Raw genomic sequence first — 19,108 nt, forward strand, 5'->3', positions numbered from 1 at the left:
CTACACACGTATTTTGCGGATGTGTGTGTGGGGTGTGTGTGTGTGGTGGTGGTGGTGGTGGTGAGAGGGGGGAGGGGGGATGCGCACTCCTGTACCAACCTTCAGGATCTGCCAGTGCATACTATACGGTTACGGTTGTAAATACTTACCGTACGTCAACGGTTCTATCTACGTCATGAACGGTGATTGTTCTATGCACGTACTACAGGGCAACGGTTCTATTAACGTTCTACACGGCCACTGTACTGCACACGTACTATCCAGGCACTATACGATAAGGGATCTATTAACATCATATACCATTACGATTCTCCACATGTACTATAAGGCCACGATTATGTACACGTACTATACGGTCACTGTTCTGCATACGTACTGTACGACCACGGTTCTACACAGGTACTCTACGATAACGGATCTATTAACATCATATACCATTACGATTCTCCACATGTACTATAAGGCCACGATTATGTACACATACTATACGATCACTGTTCTGCATACGTACTGTACGACCACGGTTCTACACAGGTACTCTACGATAACGGATCTATTAACATCATATACCATTACGATTCTCCACATGTACTATAAGGCCACGATTATGTACACATACTATACGGTCACTGTTCTGCATACGTACTGTACGACCACGTTTCTACACAGGTACTCTACGATAACGGATCTATTAACATCATATACCATTACGATTCTCCACATGTACTATAAGGCCACGATTATGTACACATACTATACGGTCACTGTTCTGCATACGTACTGTACGACCACGTTTCTACACAGGTACTCTACGATAACGGATCTATTAACATCATATACCATTACGATTCTCCACATGTACTATAAGGCCACGATTATGTACACATACTATACGATCACTGTTCTGCATACGTACTGTACGACCACGGTTCTACACAGGTACTCTACGATAACGGATCTATTAACATCATATACCATTACGATTCTCCACATGTACCATAAGGCCACGATTATGTACACATACTATACGGTCACTGTTCTGCATACGTACTGTACGACCACGGTTCTACACAGGTACTCTACGATAACGGATCTATTAACATCATATACCATTACGATTCTCCACATGTACTATAAGGCCACGATTATGTACACATACTATACGGTCACTGTTCTGCATACGTACTGTACGACCACGGTTCTACACACATACTAGACGGATACGGTTCCCTCTTCAGTCGCTGTTCTGCAATGGTACTACACGACAACGGTTCTATAAACGACCTAAATGATTACGGTTCTACTCACGTATTATACGGCCACGTTTCTACATACGTACTATGCGGCCACAGTCCAACATACGTACTACACGACCGCTTTTCTATAAACGTTCTTTTCGGCTACGGTTTTACACACGTACTGTGCGGCAACGGTTCTATTATCGACATATCTGCTTAGGGTTCTATACTATACTATACGTCCATGGCTCTTTAAACGTGCTGAACGACCACGCGTACTCTCCAGTCACGGTTCTACACAAGTACACAGAGAAAGTAGGAGGTGACAAGGACCATGTAGGCACATACACAGAGAAAGTAGGAGGTGACAAGGACCATGCAAGCACACACACAGAGAAAGTTTGAGGTGACAAGGACCGGGCAGTCACACACACAAAGTTTGATGTGACAAGGACCATGTAGGCACATGCACAGAGAAAGTAGGAGGTGACAAGGACCATGCAGGCACATGCACAGAGAAAGTAGGAGGTGACAAGGACCATGTAGGCACATGCACAGAGAAAGTAGGAGGTGACAAGGATCATGTAGGCATGTACACAGAGAAATAATGATTTACTGTTCCTGGTCATGGGAGGAGGTTTTTGATGTGGTTGGCCATTCGTCCGTTGCACTCGACATTCAACTCACACACCTGTTGGTATAAAAGTCTCGACAAAACAGTCACAGTCACTGAGGATATGTTTATTCAGATACAGCTCATTAAAGTACATATGTATAGATATATACATAAAATAGCTACCTTCCCTGCAGGGAAAGATCACTCTTCCCTCAGAAGAGTCTGACATCGACCAGGGCAAGGACAATAACAAGATAACATTCAACTTTTGCAAGAGTTTTAAGTAGATCTAGCTGCCTGTAATATATCATAGCTTACAACTTACAGTTAATTCACAACTCACCCAATATATATTGCGATGGTTATGCTGGAACTGCTGCCATGTTCACTCAGACAAATGATCTTCTCAGTAACCACCTCACCACAACACCAGTCGCGCTCTTCACCCGAAAATGACATCATCACAATATCACGCCATATGTCGGTAAGATACTGGTAGAATGGTAGCCGTGTTCGACTGGTGTCATGTACAGTGTCATTACTGGTGTGTCTTTCATATCGAGAGAGGTACTGGGTCGTTGCTGTTAGAATTGTGTTTTAAGAGTGGAAGGGCGTTTTGCCATTGCTGTTTGAACGTGCGTCGATGGTGTCTGTTCTGATGTCTGGGGTCGTCTTCTCCGGGACAGGTTCAGCCGACATACCGACCTTGTATGCACGTGGCCCCCAGCGTGATCTTGCACGTTGAACCTCTTTGTTCTTTCCATTCTGCAACAGGTAATACAAAATGACTATATGCTAACTATGTCGAGTTATATCATAGTGAGCGAGAATGTCTTTACTTCCTTTTTTGTCAATGTTCCAGCAATATCACGCAGGATGACACCAGTGTATTTATTTTATGGATTATTTCGTTAAGTTTCCAACAAAACCACACACAACGGAAACTTACATCGCTTTTACATAACAGTCCCCGTCTCTCCTTTTTGTTACTAGAAAAATATATCCTTGATAGGGTGTTTATGTTTCTGAGCGTACATTTCAATGTTCATGTCCTCGAAAGTACAATACGACCTTCATGTCCCTCCGTCTGGTTGTGGTGTATATATCACCGATATCAGAGTATTATGTTTATATCCCTGAGATTACAATATGATGTATACACATGAATATAAGCATCGCAGCACCTCGTATTTTTCATACTATCAATATGTTACCATTAACCATAGCGAAAGACCTTAATTTACCTTACTATCTTGTTAAACAAACCACCAGTGCAAGGTTAAATGGCATTTCTAAACACAAAGTGAACTAAAAACTGTAGTTCATTCACAGAGAAGCAAGCATTGCAAAACGTCACATATTTTACGGTCCCGATTACTGTGGTCGTTTGTCATTAACACGTGTGGTAATTGTCAATGTTCTGGCACACAATTCTGAAGTAATCACATAAGTATCGAAGACCTAGCTCAATGCGAATATATGGTGTAACCTCCGCCAACTGAGATGACATCCCAGGCCTACCCAATTAACAATATCAGACGTTGACTATGACGTTGATGCATTCTTGAGTATTCTGTTATATCAAGATTATACACTGCAGGATCTCTCTGACGTATTTTAAAACTCGTAATGTCACAGACATATTCTATAGGACTGAGATCTGTACTCCAGGCGGGCCAGTGTAGAGTTGCTACCTCATGGCGTAAGAAATCGTCAATGATGTACCGTTGTCCATAAGAATTTGTATGATCTCCACAACGGGAATTTACAGTCATGTGAGATGTACGCTACATGTCAATGAAACCCCCTACCAAACGGTTCCTGCTACAACATTTTCAGTTGAACATGTGCAGCGTTTCAGCGACGTCAAAGACGTACTCGGTATCGACTTTCATCCGACAAGTGGTCCCCTCATCTCCCGTGACGCCCGAGCTAGTCATGCTGTTTTCTGCGCTGGGGATAACTGTGACATGAACGGATTAAGTCTCTTGTTTTACTGAAGATTTGTGGCCAATGGACCGATAATCGATGGATTGCAACCGATATCTCTAGCAATAACTACCAATGTCAACATTCCACATACTAATTGCTTTGTCATGCTTGAGAAGTTTTTATTTGGGAGACTACGTATGTGCTTATCGACAAGGAAATCAACTTATTTTCCAAGTCTACTGAAACTTTATATTTGCTTCATGACGGACACACGCATATCACGCAACGGTCACATTTGATCGATGAACGTGCATATCTAATAACGAAGGATCACGATAATCACACAAACGAACATAATTATCATAGGGATGTAAATGCCTTTATGGGGCTTAAAATCATGTGCGATACTCTTGTCCATGTGCAGTGATGTCCACAAGATTACAATGACGGTTTTATGTAAACCGAGAAACACGATGTACATACCCCCAATATTGCAGTGTGGTGTTTAGATAGCTGAGATTACACTATGGTTTTTATGTTCACGTGGTTACAGTATGGTGTTTATTCATGGATGTTAAAAAGATTATGTTGAGGTTCATAGTATCATGGCATTTTTCTTCCCCAGTTTGCAATATTGTTGTTTAGTTTTGTACAAGACATTGAGGTGTGGGTTTTATATCTCCGAGATTGCAGTGTGGCATATATATCCCCAAGACTGAGTATGACGTTTATATACCCGAGGTTGCATTATGATGTTTGCATCCCCGAGATTGCAGTATGACGTTTATATCCCCGAGATTGCAGTATGACGTTTATATTCTCTACATTGCAGTAAGACGATTATATCCCCGAGATTGCAGTATGGTGTTCATATCCCTAAGATTGCAGTATGGCGTTTATATACCCAAGATTGCTGCATGACGTTTATATCCCCGAGATTACAGTATGGCGTTTATATCCCCGAGGTTACAGTATGATGTTTATATCCCCGAGATTCCACCATGGCGTGTATATCCCTGCGATTGCAGTATGGTGTTTATATCCCCGAGATTCCACCATGGCGTGTATATCCCTGCGATTGCAGTATGGTGTTTATATCAGCGAGATTGCAGTAAGGCGTTTATATCCCCCAAAATTGCAATATCACGTATATATCCCCGAGATTGCAGTAAGGCGTTTATATCCCCCAAATTGAAATATGACGTTCATAACCCCGAGATTGCAACATCACGTTTATATTGCCTACATTGCAGTAAGACGATTATATCCCCGAGATTGCAGTATGGTGTTCATATCCCTAAGATTTTAGTATGGCGTTTATATACCCAAGATTGCTGCATGACGTTTATATCCCCGAGATTACAGTATGGCGTTTATATCCCCGAGATTGCAGTGTGGCGTTTATATCCCCGAGATTGCAGTATGGCGTTTATATCCCCGAGATTACAGTATGGCGTTTATATCCCCGAGATTACAGTATGATGTTTATATCCCCGAGATTACAGTATGGCGTTTATATCCCCGAGATTACAGTATGATGTTTATATCCCCGAGATTCCACCATGGCGTGTATATCCCTGCGATTGCAGTATGGTGTTTATATCCCCGAGATTGCAGTAAGGCGTTTATATCCCCCAAAATTGCAATATCACGTATATATCCCCGAGATTGCAGTAAGGCGTTTATATCCCCCAAATTGAAATATGACGTTCATAACCCCGAGATTGCAACATGACGTTTATATTCCCTACATTGCAGTAAGACGATTATATCCCCGAGATTGCAGTATGGTGTTCATATCCCTAAGATTTTTTTAGTATGGCGTTTATATACCCAAGATTGCTGCATGACGTTTATATCCCCGAGATTACAGTATGGCGTTTATATCCCCGAGATTACAGTATGGCGTGTATATCCCCGAGATTACTGTATGATGTTTATATCCCCGAGATTCCACCATGGCGTGTATATCCCTGCGATTGCAGTATGGTGTTTATATCCCCGAGATTCCACCATGGCGTGTATATCCCTGCGATTGCAGTATGGTGTTTATATCCCCGAGATTGCAGTAAGGCGTTCATATCCCCAAAATTGCAATATCACGTATATATCCCCGAGACTGCAGTAAGGCGTTTATATCCCCAAAATTGAAATATGACGTTCATAACCCCGAGATTGCAACATGACGTTTCTAACCCAAATATTGCAGAATACCGTTTATATCTCCAAGATTACAGTATGACGTTTATATCCCCGAGGTTACAGTATGGCGTTTATATCCCCGAGATTACAGTATGATGTTTATATCCCCGAGATTACAGTATGGCGTGTATATCCCCGAAATTACAGTATGATGTTTATATCCCCGAGATTCCACCATGGCGTGTATATCCCTGCGATTGCAGTAGGGTGTTTATATCCCCGAGATTGCAGTAAGGCGTTTATATCCCCCAAAATTGCAATATCACGTATATATCCCCGAGATTGCAGTAAGGCGTTTATATCCCCCAAATTGAAATATGACGTTCATAACCCCGAGATTGCAACATCACGTTTATATTGCCTACATTGCAGTAAGACGATTATATCCCCGAGATTGCAGTATGGTGTTCATATCCCCGAGATTGCAGTATGGTGTTTATATACCCAAGATTGCTGCATGACGTTTATATCCCCGAGATTACAGTATGGCGTTTATATCCCCGAGATTACAGTATGATGTTTATATTCCCGAGATTACAGTATGGCGTTTATATCCCCGAGATTACAGTATGATGTTTATATCCCCGAGGTTCCACCATGGCGTGTATATCCCTGCGATTGCAGTAAGGCGTTTATATCCCCCAAAATTGCATTATCACGTATATATCCCCGAGATTGCAGTAAGGCGTTTATATCCCCCAAATTGAAATATGACGTTCATATCCCCGAGATTGCAACATGACGTTTATATTCCCTCCATTGCAGTAAGACGATTATATCCCCGAGATTGCAGTATGGTGTTCATATCCCTAAGATTTTAGTATGGCGTTTATATACCCAAGATTGCTGCATGACGTTTATATCCCCGAGATTACAGTATGGCGTTTATATCCCCGAGATTCCACCATGGCGTGTATATCCCTGCGATTGCAGTATGGTGTTTATATCCCCGAGATTCCACCATGGCGTGTATATCCCTGCGATTGCAGTATGGTGTTTATATCCCCGAGATTGCAGTAAGGCGTTTATATCCCCCAAATTGAAATATGACGTTCATAACCCCGAGATTGCAACATGACGTTTCTAACCCAAATATTGCAGAATACCGTTTATATCTCCAAGATTACAGTATGACGTTTATATCCCGAGATTTCGGTATGACGTTTATATCCACGAGCCTGAAGTTACGCACGTGTGTAAGCTGCTGCTGCAAAAGCTTCTTCATCTTGACGTGTGCCCTCTTCATCACTGAGCAGTAATACAAGGACAACCTGAAACATCGCCAACACAAATGAGTTTGAAATTGTTTAGAGTTAGCCCGTTTTATTGTGCATTGTCGTTTGGGCCTTTTGGTTTGTTTCAGTCAAAGCGGGTTATCTCCGCATTCATCAGTTACGTTTTTCCATCTGATATGTTGTCTTATGCATTAATACATAATGAACATGTGACCTCATTAGCTATACGGGTATTTGGCATAAGAACCATGGACTACCTCGTGATGTGAGTATAGTCAGCGTGATCACCTACCCCAGTAGCACTAAAGCCGACGTCGTAATGGCAGCTGACGTTAGGACGTTGTAGATAGACTCCACAACACTGGGGAAGCTTTTCACTGTTTCGTCGATTACGGTGAACATCGAGTTGTAAATCCTAAACGGGCCACATCCTTTTGAGGGACTCAGCCTGTGAGAACGGTGCAGTATATCATTATCTGTACCCCCTATTTGCATTTACAGTAAATTATATGGCAAAATGTGAGCTTGGTTTGACCTAGCTTTTTGGCATTTGTCCCCATTACCGCTGTGCAGTCATTTAACTCGTCTAACGTCATTTAACATACCTAACGTCATTTAACACACCTAACGTCATTTAACACACCGGTATCTAGTGATTAGCATCCTGAGATGTACGCAGCTGGGATATAATGACGAGAAATGACAACGTCAGCGAGTCTAAGCACAGTGTCCCGTTCGTCTGCTCTAACGACAAGCATGGATTGCTGACGACCAGATCTTCACTTGTACAATGGCGTTAGGGAACAATCATTCACAATCACCAAAATCTCACTCTGTAACAAAATTTAGATTTAGTCGATGATGCCACAGGCATTGTGCAATAGGGTCAACTGAAGCCCGGAATTCTGGGAATGTAAACCCATCCATAGTGTAGTTGGGCTGTAAATGATGTCGGCGAGTACGTACACAGACATGGTGTAGATGACGGGGATGCAGCAGATGAAGAAGGCGATGAAGAGCACAACCATGAAGAAGGAGTTGGAGCGAGACGCTCGGTACGGCCGCTGGGACGGCTCGCACGCCTTCAGGGCAGACAGCTGCAACATCACAGGCAATCATACATGCTACCGTCAGTGCATGATGCGCATACATTATATGAATTCATAAAACATACACAAAGTAAATACTTTAAGGGCATGTTTAATTATATCATTTATTGGAGTTCTGCTCTGATTAAATATCATTTCACCTGTATAGCCATTACCGGAACAGCAAGGTTATATCACACAGGAATGTGATTCAGCACACATTACACAAGGGGAAGAATACAGCCGTAATTATAGCGTCATCGTTTTGTAAGAAGTTTATCTTACACGCCTAGGGTAGACTTTAGTGTAGTAATTAAAGTTCCCTCAACAGGAATGTGTTCCGGTTAGAATCCCAACATGGTTACACTGGTTCCGTGGCACTGCTAAACAGTAATAAAAGCTCCGTAAAACTTAACTCACTACCTCGCTACTATTCATACTGTGTGAGTCACCGACGACCTGGTATGTACTGATGTCCCAGTGTATCTGGACCTCCACACAACATTCTGCAGTGATTACTATACAGCGGCAGTAGAACTTCCTGGTGGAAACTTTGTGAATACACGCTACACTGCGGAATAACTTTACTGAAAGTGACGTTTGTGAATGCATGGATCGAGCACTTTTCTCCCTCACTGTGAACCTTGTTTTGTTGTAGGATACCGTCACGCCGTCACATAAAGCGGATTCAAGGTGGTCAATCATTCAGACTTTGTTCACATTGTTTATAAAGGCATAGTTAAATGTGGTAATCCTCGTCCTGTACACATAACTGATACTGGGGAAAAACACAAGAAACCTCACTCTCTCACTCACCCACTCACTCACTCACGCTGAGGAAATGCAGTCTGGCCGATGTGATCTTAATACATTGAAAGATGACATTAATATATGTATTATTGATGTTTTACATAGTACTTCAATTTGCGCGTTGGAAACATGAGAGGTTGGACCGGACTGTACATTTAGGGAGTTCCTTGAACGCTTACATGAAAAGGTAAACAGAACCAGTGTATAGCCAGAATGGATACCGCCGACTCGTGTCACCTACCCGCTTTACATAGAACACCACGAACAAGTGAACCGTTATGAGAGCCGGTATCAGAGGAGCGAAGAAGAAACCGATCCTGGAACAGAGGAAGTACTTCGTCAAGACTTTCACACAGTCACATTCTGATATCTGTACACTATTGTGACGGTAACACAACCTTTCCAGTACGACAGATATAGCCCTGCTTATTATGCCATGTTTATTAAATGGACAAAGTTGCCAGTGGGACTTTCATTACAATACTTGACATTAAGACTACAGCGTCGCAGCAAGCAACATCACTGACAGTAACACCGGACAGGCTAACACCTCCCGATAGAACAGCTGCCTACCAGCAGACGATCACACCAAGCTGACAGTCTGTCCTACCAGCAGACGATCACACCAAGCTGACAGTCTATCCTACCAGCAGACGATCACACCAAGCTGACAGTCTGTCCTACCAGCAGACGATCACACCAAGCTGACAGTCTATCCTACCAGCAGACGATCACACCAAGCTGACAGTCTATCCTACCAGCAGACGATCACACCAAGCTGACAGTCTATCCTACCAGCAGATCGCTTGCGTGTACACGAGGTCCAGGACGTTTTGGGGGATGTGGAACACCGGTGGCCCGATGATCTGAAGCAGCTTCTTGTCCCCACATTTGTTGACGATGAACCTGGACAGAATGTTTGTGTGAGAAACTGGGGTACATAAAGGTAACCGTTCGTTAGTAATGAATTGGTATTGACATCAATCCGAGGACATTAAGAATTGGTCTCTGAATTTGCCTTGTAATCAGTTATGTCAAATTCATTGTTGCAGTGTCTGATTTGCGGGGATAAATAGATATAATAGATCGACACCACTCACTGTCTTGGGAGCTCAACCAGGAACACCTTGACGACGGTTACTATGAAGTTCATGATGACCAGCCTGTACATCTGTTGACCAGCATACGTCTCCCAACACTGTCGGCAGAACAGTCACACAGTCACTCCCTGCATGCACAACTGTCACATATATTACACACGTAACAATCACTCTTTACACACAGAACAGTCAAATGTTACTGAACAGTCAACATTCCATGCACAACAACCTGAGTAAATCTACATTAAATGTAGTTTCGGTTGTACAACACACTCAGATCAATGTTACACTTGGACAGTTCGTTAACACAGACAGTTAGATGTGACATCACCTGGACGACCACAAGACACTTATAATCATAGTGATATAGTTACGACACGTCCTTGTCATATACACTGGATCGGAACTGAATCCCAGGTAACACCCAACTTCATACGACTGTACTCGGTAAACGGAGTGGTTTGTGGGCGTGTGATGTGCTCTGGGCAATATTCCAGAAATATCCCAAACGATTCATTACTTCCAGAAACATCACAAGGGATTGGGTGAATCAAACCCTGACCATCGGCGTAAAGAACTATTTGACTATTTAGATATCCCCACTGGTCCTAAACTGGAACCTAACTAGATACGGTGATCTCTCAGTCCGATGAATGTACAGTGTGATGTGAATATACGCAGTTGCACTAGGTGTTGACCAACACAACTATCTGAAGAAATGCTAAAGCAAATACTGTACCGGAATGACTGTACAGGGTGGTAAATTGGTCCCGCAGGAGGCATCCTTATTCTCGCACTGGATCTCTGTGTACATGGACACTATCAGCATAGCCAGGGAAGACAGTCGCAAAAACACCGTCCTTCAAACACAAGAGTGTTACAGTGTGAATTAATTTATGTGTATATCTGGCCCATGGTATACAGAAGAATCACAATGATAAACCCACGTGTTAGTTCCTGTCTGTCAAAACATTCTCTGAAAATGAGATGTTGAGTGACCATCTAGCAGCTTATGGGTCAGTTGGCTTGTACATTCCGCAGGGAGCTGGGAATCAATCCACACTCGCCATCGTGATTCCCAGGGGAGAGTTTTTGCGCATTACGAATGGAGGTGCTATTACTATATGTTCCGCCCCGAAAATTGTTGACTGATCTGTGTATATATTCGTGAAGGTTTTGTAGTGTTATCGAGTGAAGAAGTGTTGTGTCAGTACCTGATGAGAGAGATCTGCACGTATGTGTCAGGGTGTTGTGGTGTTTTCTAAGGAAGACGTGTTGTGTCAGTACCTGATGAGAGAGATCTGCACGTATGTGTCAGGGTGTTGTGGTGTTTTCTAAGGAAGACGTGTTGTGTAAGTACCTGATGAGAGAGATCTGCACGTATGTGTCAGGGTGTTGTGGTGTTATCTAAGGAAGACGTGTTGTATCAGTACCTGATGAGTGTCATTTGCACGACCACAGCCTGCGAGTACTGTTCCAGTAACACCACCTTGTCGAAGATGAGGGGGATGATGACGTTAAGGACGGTGAGGGTGAGGGACGGCAGGAACTGCACCAGCAGCAGAAGGTAGCTATTGGCTGACGGGTTGCTGGATACGAACTGGGAACGAGATGGGAGAATAGCGTCAGTGGTTGTCAGTGCAACATGTACTTCAATTAGTCATCCGCAGTCAATGTGATCAGACAGAATACATTTGACAAGACCCGTGACCGTGGTCAGGGCCTGTTAGCGTCAAGCATACATGTCTGTGAGAATGTTTGAAAAAGCTTGAAACTATAATATCAGTACGACTAGTAACAATAATACTGATTATAAATATGTATAATGTATGGATGGATACAGAACCTTGTATGGTAGATGTATTCCATATTGTCGGTAACGTGTATCAAATTCTGATTTACGGTGCTAAGAAGGCAAAACAAAAAGGAAAAATATAGACCTTCTACACTCCTAAATGCCCATGAAAAATGTTAAAATACCGTCCAACTAAGAAACTTACTTCGGTTGAGAATTTAGTTGCGAAAAATATGCAGGCCCCTGCAGCTGCGAGACAAGCGACGACAAAGACGTTGACCAGGAAGCGGAGGGTGTACAGGCGGCAGCGTGTACAGCAGCTCTCCCGTATCCTCGCTTGTTCCTTCTTGTACCGGTCCTCGCCTAGGTCACACTGGAGGTCAATACAGACAGCACGTCACCTTTGACATTTTACACCGTGTCGTGCATGCTTGATTCAGATATAAGTATGTATCATTCCCATTATTATCGAAGACTGGACAATATCTAGACGATCTGGATACGGAGGTGCTTTTCATCGCTTGCAAGGACGGGGCAGAAACCTTGTCTTGGAATGTCTGATTAGGACGTCGCACCCACAGATAAAAAAAGATAGAAACTATCGCGAACGTGTGGTAACTGCTCCTGTACGTTTAAAGTTGTATCCAAAGTCGAAGTTTGTATAGCCACCACATATGCGTCATCTGAGAGCCTTACCTTACGTGGTTTAACTGACGAGAATTAATGAACTTACTCTGAAATCATAGCTGATGCTTTTGTGCTTCGCAGCCGCTGTGTACTCGTCGCTGAGGGAGTAGTCCCAGCTGCAGAACACGTTGCTGCAGAAGTCGTATCCTGAGTGATGACCTTCCACCACGAAGTCCCACAAACCCTTGGCAGTGCTAGGAAATGGCAAGTTACACAGATCTACTTACTGCTTTAGCAGTGCTAGGAACTGGCAAGTTATTACAGACCAAAGGGTGATGTAACTGAGTGTGTGTCCGCGCCTGAGTGTTTGTGTATGTGTTTGTGCATCTGCATGTGTATGTGTGTTAGTCCAGGATAACACCGTCTTCATGATGATATTATAGTGGACACCAGTCACTGTTTGAAACTTTCACTGCGGCTCCCACGTATTGGCATCTGCCCACCAGTCCGTATTTAAGATCGATAACGCCGAGAGTCAGATATGATAAATAACACGTACGCTGTTGGAATCGTGTTACGTCGCTGCCGTCAGGGCAAATGGACATTATTTGAGTTCCTAACAGATGTGGAAGATGTTAACTCTGCGTGAATATCTTCTCATACCCTTGTCTTATATAATCCTTTAGAAACATCGGATAGTTAAAACCTACCACTGGTTGTATTTATGAGTTACCTAATGCATGGGGGATGACAATGTTGAAGTTTGCCCATAATGGTTTCTATGGTCCAGTCTCGAGTATGTTGGTGGAATAGTGTTGAGTGGATATTCATGAATAAACCCATAACGTACTATCTGGCCATGAGGCAAAGACTGGTCAACAGACAGACGGCAGACGTCATGAAGTAAGCCAGGGGTATGTTGTAAGGAAAGTTCGATTTAGAGTTCGTTCCTCGCAGGAACTGGGACCCCGAGTAGTAGCCATAGAAGAGGTGTGTCTTCTCCATGTAGCCCTGGAACACACAACATACACCACAAATACACACCTTCTCAATAAGGCCAACTGATAGTATAACGGTTCGTCTTAAAGATGCGATAAACCAGTTTGATATACCTGGTTTCACAATCCAAGAACTACACAAATGGGTTGAAGAACAGAAACTAACTTCAGTAAGGTTTGCCGACTACGGTATGGTGTTCCCCAAACTGACTACCCTTTGCGTGAGTGTTAATGTATACTCTCTGCACGCTGGGAGTCGCCATGGCTGAACGGTTTACGTAGCTAACATAGAGGGTGTAGGTCCCGGATGGGACTCAACCCAACAAAAGTACTAGAATCCGTAATTTACTAAGGAAAACATAACACATGTTAAATGTTCACTCACGCTATATATATTCTGGAACGCTTTATAACGCTAATATCGTGAGTACCAATACGACTTATACCTCGACTATTTCAACAATGATGATGTGATCATAGATGTCTCACCTCAGGTACATTCGTAACCTATATATGACATATTGTATGTGATATATGATACAACACAACTGAACATGTGTGTGTGTAACCACCTGTGGTGATTGCATTTGCGAACGAGTCTAAATGTTGAGTTTTCGAAAAAAACTTTTCATTCTTTCATCCTTAGCATATTGTCATGACAATTGCATGTTTAATTTTGTCAAATCCCATGTCAGAAAGGACCAATGTGCGGAGAGTTTCTGGACTTTCGGGTGTCCAGAGCTGAATTCTGTTTAGTACAGTTACGTACTTTATTGTATAGAAATTGGTCCGCAAAGCTTATTCATTCGCATTTATTGATCTACTGTACAACATGTGGTTGGTGCTTGATGAAAGCTCATGTGTGTATCTGCAATATGTAGCCTGGTTTACTCTACATGTGTACAGCGTTGCGTAAATGCTTTCACTCACAAAGCAAACTATTCTCAAAGTCTCATACAAATGAGATAAATGACCTATCTGTGCATTCCGAAAACATTACCAGTCTCTGTGTAGACCGATGATTTCTTGTATTGAAAGGTTTATTCACAACCCTTTGTGTTCTGAATGCAGCCTGAACAAGGACGAGACCTTGAAAGACTCGCGACGAGCATGGTGTGACGGAGGCGAACAAATCATTACACTGGACAATCTCACACACGTCTATGAAAAATATATACTCAGTACAAATTGTTCAGTGCCACCCAATGCTTTAAACGTTACCCACATTTGGAAAAACACATCACAAAAACTATGAAAGCGTTATAGGAAAGAATAATAGAATGGAGCGATAATTGATCTTTTAGGAGTCTTTCCTTTCTTTTCTTTTTCGAATTACAGAATCATCAGGAATATACACAATGCATGATTAGAGTGGTGCCTAACTTTTAATTTAGGAGGTGCTTCACAATTAGTACTCAGTATACATTGCACATACTATATGTAACTGACTGACCGTTCCCTGGACGACATGCAGCATAAACTGCACAACGTCAGTTGTGGGTGCCTCCTTGTAGGACTGAGTGCATGTGTAGGCCTGTGCCACTCCGGGGTCGGTGCTGCTGGCAGTGTAGTCGATGGAGGGCTGCAGGATGGTGGGGACAATGATGAAACCGAACATCAGAAGGAACAGAAGAATGTTCAGTCCAAACATCCACCTCAGGAATACGAAATAGGATAACACGCCCGTACCATGGTGACCTTTGTTCCAGAAAGTAATAGGATAGTATTCATTACTAATAAATAACTGATTAATAATTCAAACAGCAAATTTAGTAGACTTGAAAGTATAGTTCTATTTTATATCAGCAACAAAGATCTATAAAGAGTTTACCACAAAATTAATCAAGACCAGTGTGTTCTTATTTGGGAACAAGTGCATAGTTATACAATGTGGAAAACATAGAAACATGCGACCGCATCACTTTTGGTAATGCTGTAAACTTTGATAACAACCTAAGAGAAACAGTCGTATTGTGCCATTTGAAATGTTGATGAAAGAGCAGACTCGACTGTTCTCCAAGAGATGTGACTTTCATGAAGGGAAAGTTGAATGTTTGCAGGCATTGATACCTGTGGGGTGGCTGCAGCGTCCCTAAATGTCTAAACACTGCATTGTTGGTACCTGTGGAGTGGCTGCAGCTTCCTTAAATGTCTTAACCCTACATTGTTGGTACCTTAGGGGTGACTGCATCTTCCCTAAATGGTCTTAACCCTACATTGTTGGTACCTGTGGGATGGCTGCATCTTCCATAAATGTCTTAACCCTACATTGTTGGTACCTTTGGGGTGGCTGCATCTTCCCTAAATGGTCTTAACCCTACATTGTTGGTACCTGTGAGGTGGCTGCATCTTCTCTAAATGTCTTAACCCTACATTGTTGGTATCTTTGGGGTGACTGCATCTTCCCTAAATGTCTTGACCCTACATTGTTGGTACCTGCGGGGTGGCTGCATCTTCCCTAAATGTCTTAACCTTACATTGTTGGTACCTGTGGGGTGGCTGCATCTTCCCTAAATGTCTTAACCCTACATTGTTGGTACCTGTGGGGTGGCTGCATCTTCCCTAAATGTCTTAACCCTACATTGTTGGTACCTGTGGTTCCCAGCAACAGACACAGATATGTAATATGAAGGACTACCTTCTATGCGACGAAATGAGCTGCCCCAAAACTCAATGGCGCTGATGACTTCCACCGCTTTCTTGCTGAACTTTTGTCTTGACTGTTTGGGTTGAAAAAAAATATGATACGGCGTAATTCAAGCGTCGTTTAAATCAGGTTAAATGCTGATCAGACAGTTTTCGTTTTACATCTTCTGAATTAAACTGTAGTACCTTGTATCGGCATGCCTGTCTGGCCTAGTTGTACATACATGATTGTACAGACATGTACATTTTGTATATAGAGTATGGTTTGTACATCTGTCTTTAATAACCTGAAGAAGGGGTAAGACGTAGTCCCCAAACGCCGTGTCACACAGCAAAAAAAGAAGTTGCCATCAGTATAATCGTTGAATACATTCATCAACTTCTTAATGACTGTCTGCAGTTACCTACCCTGGCTAAGCTGTACCTCCAGGACTCGCATGTCGACAGCCCCACCGTCCCCGAGCACAGCTCATCTCTAAACAAAAGGAAAGAAACATTTGAAATACCCGTTACGAATATTTAACAAGTATCCCTGACTTAAAACATTCATCTTAGAACAAGTAAATCTGACTTAAAGCATTCATCTCAGGACGATTAAGCCAGACTTAACGCATTCATCTTAGGACGATTAAGCCTGACTTGAAGCATTCATCTTAAAACAAGTAAACCTGACTTAAAGTATCCATGTTGAACAAATATACCTAACATAAAACATCCTCCGCTAAACGAATAAGCCTGTTTTAAAGCATCCTTCAGTAAATGAGTAAACATCCCAAACTCAAACATCTATACCTTCACCTTTTCACAACAGCTTTGTTGTAGCTTGAGTTTGGTTTTCAAAATTTAAATTTCCTTTTGCGAGGCAACTGATTTTCTGCATATCTGATTTGATGTCGGTTTTATAATATTTGGCCAAATCGACCAGTTCAGACATTGGGCAGACAGTAAGCATCATAATGTATGTTGGCTTTACACTATATTAGGCGAGGAAATCTTGATTTTGTCATTTTGACAAACGATTTTATGGTATAAATAAATTTGATTTGATTTAATTTCTTTAAAAGTACTTTTACCACTGAAGAATACCTGACAGTAACTGCAGCGCGCATTGAAGTGGCAGGGAATATAGTAATATAGCAGTGAAGACGGTAATAAAGACCTGGGTGACAATATTCACGTTAAACAACAGAGGCTCTAACAACACAGCTCGAACAGCAGAGGCCAAGTTTCAACAACAGACGCCAAGCTCTAACAACAGAGGTCAAGCTCTAACAACAGATATCTTTCCCCTAATTTGTACTTAATTGTAAATCTGGATAATTTGATGAAATTGTTTATTCTAAAACTTTCCTTTGTCGTTCGTCGGTGTCTCCCTGAATACTATTACAGGTTAACTGAATGTAAAGAATCTAGGAAATGCACATTAATAAGCAAGCATGGATGTTTTGCATGATCAAGAAAGACTAACTTGAGCTTGATCTTCAGTCTGACGGGAATAGGGAGGGATTTGATTGTCTCAATGAGCTGTTGGTCGTTGTGAATGGCATCGAGATGTATCCCACAGGACTCGGCGAGTTTCTGTCTCTCTACATCGGACGTCGTAGCTGACTCGGGGGAAATCTTCCCCTTTCCCATCGAGCCCTTTATTCTTCAGGCAAACACAAAAATCAGTGTTTTAGTGTATAGGTCACTGGCAAAATCTATCATAACTATCCTATGAAGCCTTCCCCTTACGTGTCGATACCCTGAAGAACATGTAAAAAGCAAACAATCACTCGCCCCTGTTTCCTTGTCTTAAGTATCGAATTTCACAAGTAATTGTGACTTTCAGTGTTTAAAATGTAATTTTTAAAATGTGACTGCCTTAAATATAATTTTAGTTTAGAATGAAGAAGTGTTTCCTACCTGCAGATGTAGATTTGATGTTTGTGACTGCCACCTGTATGGAGTGTCCCACCCGAGTGTGCGTGGGTGCGACCTACCTGGCGTACACCAGTACGACCACCTTTCCTCACACAATTTTCCTGTACTGACATCCGAGAACACACTTCCAAGAAGGTTTGCACAATGAATTCAAGTTTATTTTGACAAACAGAGAATAGTCAGTATTGTAATGTTGAATGCATAAAATAAATGAAAATGTATACAAAGGCGCGTTACTAGGTGACTACGCGAGTAAACAAGCAGAGCAGGAAGACCTTACCTCACACGGTAACCAATATACGGGTAGAGGTGCAATAGAAGTATGACCCTCAAGATTTTATTGAGTTTAAAGTTATTGGTTTTATTCGGTGTTGTGAAATCATTTGAATGACAACGGTGTAACACTGTCAACAGATATGACCTACCACTAGGTGTGACTGACTATATACTTCACCTGTCACTAGGTGTGACTGACTATATATTTCACCTGTCACTAGGTGTGACTGACTATATACTTCACCTGTCACTAGGTGTGACTGACTATATACTTCACCTGTCACTAGGTGTGACTGACTATATACTTCACCTGTCACTAGGTGTGACTGACTATATACCTCACCTGTCACTAGGTGTGACTGACTATATACTTCACCTGTCACTAGGTGTGACTGACTATATACTTCACCTGTCACATGGTTTAGATACAAATGGTGTTACTGGCTTACGTGTGTTTTATCGGATTGAGAAGATTGTTGTTGTTATTGTTGTATGTTGCTTAACATCGCTCTCAAAAATCGGTCTGTAGAAACGAATCTTGTGAAAGACGCCTTGAGCATCATTCTAAATCATTGTCATAAGATGACCTATGAGACCACCCAAGTCTTAACACCCGATCCTA

At 42.2% G+C, this 19,108-nt stretch overlaps 1 protein-coding gene across 1 annotated transcript; it reads right to left on the reverse strand.

Moving 5' to 3' along the window:
• Window positions 1-1,963: 1,963 nt before the first annotated feature.
• LOC137284294 (transmembrane channel-like protein 7) lies at window positions 1,964-18,534 on the reverse strand. Its single transcript, XM_067816050.1, has 17 exons — window positions 18,193-18,534; window positions 17,756-17,935; window positions 16,696-16,762; window positions 16,280-16,361; window positions 15,095-15,339; window positions 13,494-13,654; window positions 12,750-12,897; window positions 12,222-12,389; window positions 11,655-11,821; window positions 10,961-11,081; window positions 10,222-10,319; window positions 9,917-10,027; window positions 9,363-9,438; window positions 8,190-8,320; window positions 7,516-7,671; window positions 7,181-7,259; window positions 1,964-2,619 (listed from the first exon to the last, which is right to left on the reverse strand). Exons 1-17 carry the CDS (start codon window positions 18,321-18,323, stop codon window positions 2,452-2,454), a joined length of 2,289 nt encoding a protein of 762 aa, XP_067672151.1. The 5' UTR covers window positions 18,324-18,534; the 3' UTR covers window positions 1,964-2,451.
• Between the last annotated feature and the right edge of the window lie 574 nt (window positions 18,535-19,108).

Source organism: Haliotis asinina, chromosome 5 (genome assembly GCF_037392515.1).
Source record: "Haliotis asinina isolate JCU_RB_2024 chromosome 5, JCU_Hal_asi_v2, whole genome shotgun sequence".
Lineage (NCBI taxonomy): Eukaryota > Metazoa > Mollusca > Gastropoda > Lepetellida > Haliotidae > Haliotis > Haliotis asinina.

Excerpts from the sequence above, each read along its gene's own strand:
- LOC137284294 (XM_067816050.1), bottom strand. The coding sequence starts at position 18,323 with ATGTCAGTACAGGAAAATTGTGTGAGGAAAGGTGGTCGTACTGGTGTA. Across the intron at positions 16,763-17,755 it reads AGACTGAAGATCAAGCTCAA|AGATGAGCTGTGCTCGGGGA; the intron begins GTTAGTCTTTCT and ends CCTTTTGTTTAG. Across the intron at positions 9,439-9,916 it reads TACACGCAAGCGATCTGCTG|GATCGGTTTCTTCTTCGCTC; the intron begins GTAGGATAGACT and ends CCTCTGTTCCAG.